This window comes from Ursus maritimus, unplaced genomic scaffold, assembly GCF_017311325.1.
Source record: "Ursus maritimus isolate PB19 unplaced genomic scaffold, ASM1731132v1 scaffold_30, whole genome shotgun sequence".
Taxonomy (NCBI): domain Eukaryota; kingdom Metazoa; phylum Chordata; class Mammalia; order Carnivora; family Ursidae; genus Ursus; species Ursus maritimus.
The window spans coordinates 7,111,347-7,115,582 of NW_024425564.1; the positions used below are offsets into that span (position 1 = coordinate 7,111,347).

Below are 4,236 nucleotides of genomic sequence, written 5' to 3' on the forward strand. Positions count from 1 at the left end.
GGGAAGGAAAGAGTGAGCCGAGGTCCCAGGCTTGGCCCCATCCCACTCAGTGGGGACAACAGGCTATCTTCTCCCATTTCCTTGGTTTAAGAACTGGGACACTTAGGTGCAGGGAGGAGACCTCCTAACGAAGTTCCTGGCACCTAACAGGAGCTATTCAGTAAGTACAGGTATGTTTCAAATGATCATGATGTTCCAGGGATTATCTTTGCCTCAGTGCAGGCTTTCATTTCTCGTCCTTTCACCCTGAGCTTAGGGACCTAGATCTTTCACACCTGGAAGGCCTAGAAGGTGCAGGGTCAGTAAAGTGAGCTGTGAGCTTATCTACCTGCTCAGGGAAGCCAGGTGTCCCAGGGTCCTGGGCAGGGGGCTGCGCTGAGGGTCCTGGGCGGGGTCCTGGGCAGGGGCTGCACTGAGGGTCCTGGGCGGGGTCCTGGGCAGGGGGCTGCACTGAGGGTCCTGGGCAGGAGGGTCCTGGGCAGGGGCTGCACTGAGGGTCCTGAGCAGGGGGCTGCGCTGAGGGTCCTGGGCAGGGGGCTGTGCTGAGGGTCCTGGGCAGGGGGGTCCTGGGCAGGGGGCTGCGCTGAGGGTCCTGGCAGGCAGCGTGCTGAGGGAACCCCGGCCTCTTACCCACAGACATCAGGTTTCTGAAGGTCTCGGACATGACGTCCTGGTACAGGACCCTCTGACCGGCGTCTAGGCACACCCACTCTTCCTGCGTGAAATTCACGGCCACATCGTCAAAGGTGACTGGCTTCTGGAAGAGCATGAGAGACTCAGGGAGTCGTCCAAGCTCTCGTTAGAAAACCGAGAGAAAAAGAAAACCATGGAAGGAGGGGAGAAATAGGGAAGGACAGGCACAAAGCCACCATGTTCATCTACAGAAAGGAAAGGGAGGAAGACAGGAGGGTGGGCGGGGGCGGTATGCACTGAATATAGGTAAGGTGGGACCAGTCCAGGAAGCTGCAGGGCGGGGTGGAGGCGGGCGCTGAGAAAGGCGGGCATGAGCTGCCAGGTGTTCAGCTGGGAGCCGGCTGCAACCCCGCCTGACCTTGGACTTGGACGGGGACGCACAAAAGAGCTCGGGAGCCTGGGAGCTGTCCCGCCCGCCCTCTGCTCACTTCCAGCCAGGTCTCCCACCAGCTCTCTCTCCTCGCGGCTTCCCGCCGGGCCTCCTCATCCAACCGCGGGAGCAGCTTCTCGTCCGCCGCCCTGTCTGCCCGCAGCTCTGCCCACTCCTGGCCTGGCCCCCGGGGCCGACCGGACCCCTTCCTGGGGCTCTGTGTGTCCTGGTCACTGTGCGGGTGGAGAGCGTGTGCACTGGCCTCGGTCGGGGTTGGCATGGCTTCCGGGACAACGGAACTTGCTCCTCCTGGTTTGGGTCTGTGGTCCAAACTGTCCTCTCGCACAGCCGAGCACACCTCTGCTCCTCGAAGCCCAGGCTGCAGGGCTCAGGGACGGGTCCCCGGGGCGACGAAGACACCTGGAGAGCCCCACCTCCTCTGCAGACCGCCTCTCACGTCACTTGAGGTGCACTCCCTTGAACAAAGACATAAAAACCCGCTGACTTCCCTCTTGCAGTTTCTCTGGACTGGGGGTGTGCTGAAAATAGCCAGAAAAGGGGGGTCTGATGATGGAGTTAATGAGACTGCTGAGAGGTGCCAAGTGCGGCCGGGTCCCTCCGTCCCCCTCCCTCTCCATCAGGACTGTTCACAGTGGTCGTGGGAGATGTCCCTGCAGCCAGAGGACCCAGGAGGCTGTCCTGCTCCCCGGGGGGCCCCCCAACGGCCCGTGTGGGGGCGCTGGGAGGAGGCCCCTGCAACTGCCCCAGCACTTTCTACACCCACATCCTGCAGAGGGGGAGGGGGCAGCGGTCCTGGCGCTGGCGACCCGCCCTTCCAGAACGTAAATCCCCTGAGGGAGCGTGTCGCCATCTTCCCATCCTGAGAGCAGCCAATCTCTGGGACCCAAAACCACCGTCAGCGGCTTCCCACAGCAACTCCTAGAAAAACCAAAAGCCCCGCCACACCTGCCAGGCTTTGTGGGACCGGCTGGCACCCCGGGCCCCAGCTGCTTGAGTCTTGGGCCCTCCAGCCAGGCTCTCGCCCTTGGTTCCCTGCTCGGTCCCAGCAGGACACCCTTTCCAGCCCAGCCCAGCCCTGAGATCAGAACCTTTTGTCCCTTGGGGTGAAGCCTCCCGCAGGCAGGAAGGAGACAGAACGGCTCACCATTGCGGTGGCCCACTGGAGGGGCTGAGGTGCTCCCATCGGCCGGCCACACCGAGGAGCCCCCGAGGCCCATCCACCCCGAAACTTCCCTTCTGGAATCCCAGCTTTCTCAACACCAGCCAGGGGCCCCCATTGTGGCCGGAGAGGTTGGTGCACCAGGCCACACCCCTGACAGCCAGGTTTCCCCAGGGCCCCGCGGTGGGAGCCTCTCCACGATGACGGGTGCAATGCCCGCTTGCCTGCGTCAGGCCTGAGGAGTGCGGGACGAACACCCGCGTTTGCCTCCATCCCCCCAGCTCAACACCCAGCTGCCCCACTCACCCGCAGTGCTCCAAGGACAGGGACTGTCTGGGGGGCCCAGTGCCGGGCCGCCCCGCTCTCTCAGTCAGGTTCCACGAGCCCACCGCGTTCCCTGCCCCGGGGCCCAGCTGAGACTGTGGACCCACCAAGGTCAAGAGTTCGCCGTCTGAGAAGCCCGAGAGGAAGAGAGCCCCGCCCCCTCCCCAGCCCACCCTCCTACCCGCAGCAACCCTGGTCCCACCTAGCGCCAGGACCTTGCCTTAGTCCCGGTCCTAATTTGCTCTTGAAAAAAGAGGGTTATCTCTGATTAAAACCTCCCACCACCACCATCTAGAGGGGAAACGAGCCCCACGGGCCCCCAGGAGAGAGGCGGAGGCATACGGCATCTTAGAGAAACACACCTTGACCAAAATGCTGGAGGTCGGGGAGCGCGGGGAGGACCCGGGCAGGTGGAGAGCTGCTTCCGCAGCCACTTACCCTCACCCAATTCAGCCTGGCTCGGTGACATGTATGTAACAGTGCAATGGATACCAGATTTATTGTTTTCCACTTAATTAGCACTTCATGTGGGAAACAAAGGCAAAATAAAAAAATTAAATTTCCTTACTTCCTACAGCCCATTGACAAGGCCATGAAATAGGCAAGGGGGGGGAGCTTGGTCTGGGAGCTCAGCTGCCTGGATGCTGACGCTTTGCTGAGGGCAAAAGGCAACCTCAGACCGACCCTGGACCCTGTGAGTCTACTTTAACATATAGAATTTCCTTTGGAAATTCCTTTATCTCTACCCCCAAGATACATGCTGGCAATCATCCCCCAAGCATATGACCCACCCATCCACATCTGAGGGGTCTCAGGACTGAGTTCTTACTAAGCAGTAATAAACGACCTTTCCTAACAACAGCTGCCCCCTCAGGGTCCTGGGAGGCTTGTGCTGTCCCTGCCCCTCCCAGCTTGAAAGCATATAATGGGCCACTCCTCGTGACCCCGTGCAGCTCTTTCTGCCCATGGGTCCTGTCCCCGAGCTTCAGTAAAGCCACTTGGTTTGCACTAGACGTCCCAAGAATTCTCTCCTGGCCCTCGGTTCCGAACCCCGACATCCCCACGTCAGCACACACCACATTCCACTCGGTGCCGCGACCATCCTTTAGGCTTCATGTCGGCCTGGGGTTTTACCATTTACAAAGTACGTTTGCAAACATGGCCCGGGTGAGTGTCCACAAACACCCCCTGCGGTAAGACGTGCTGCTCCGTCCCTGCGGGTAGGACACCATCCCTCCAATTCTGAGCCTTCCCAACGCAGGTCTGCAATCTCTCAACAACCAAGGCGTCATTTTGGAAGATGTCTTTGAGGATTTAGTGGAAGCCATGTTTACAAAAGTTTGTTTGTTTATTTTAGATTTTATTTATTTATTTGACAGAGAGAGAGACCATGAGCAGGGGGAGCGGCGGGCTGAGGCAGAGGGAGAAGCAGGCTCTCCGCCAAGGAGGGAGCCCGACACGGGACTCGATCCCCGGACCCTGGGGCCACGACCTGAGCCGGAGGCAGGCGCCCCTGGGTGCCCTCCTCTTGAAACGCAGCTTCAGCTTGTTTCGGGCTCTGCGGGAGCCACAAGGCCGGCCCGGGGAAGGTTTCTGACGCTGCGGCTTCCTCGGCGCCTTGGAGTGCGGGCCGCCTTGCACGCCACTGCTTCGAGCGGGAGGATCTGAG

The 4,236-nt window shown here is 60.6% G+C and overlaps 1 protein-coding gene across 1 annotated transcript in view; it reads right to left on the minus strand.

Moving 5' to 3' along the window:
- The window catches only part of ZFP57 (ZFP57 zinc finger protein), a 3,417-nt gene extending 2,148 nt beyond the window's left edge, over nucleotides 1-1,269 (minus strand). The window contains exon 1 of the mRNA XM_008711552.2: nucleotides 631-1,269. Coding sequence (XP_008709774.2) covers nucleotides 631-769 — 139 coding nt within the window. The 5' untranslated portion in view covers nucleotides 770-1,269. The remainder of the gene's footprint in view (nucleotides 1-630) is intronic.
- Nucleotides 1,270-4,236: the final 2,967 nt, after the last annotated feature.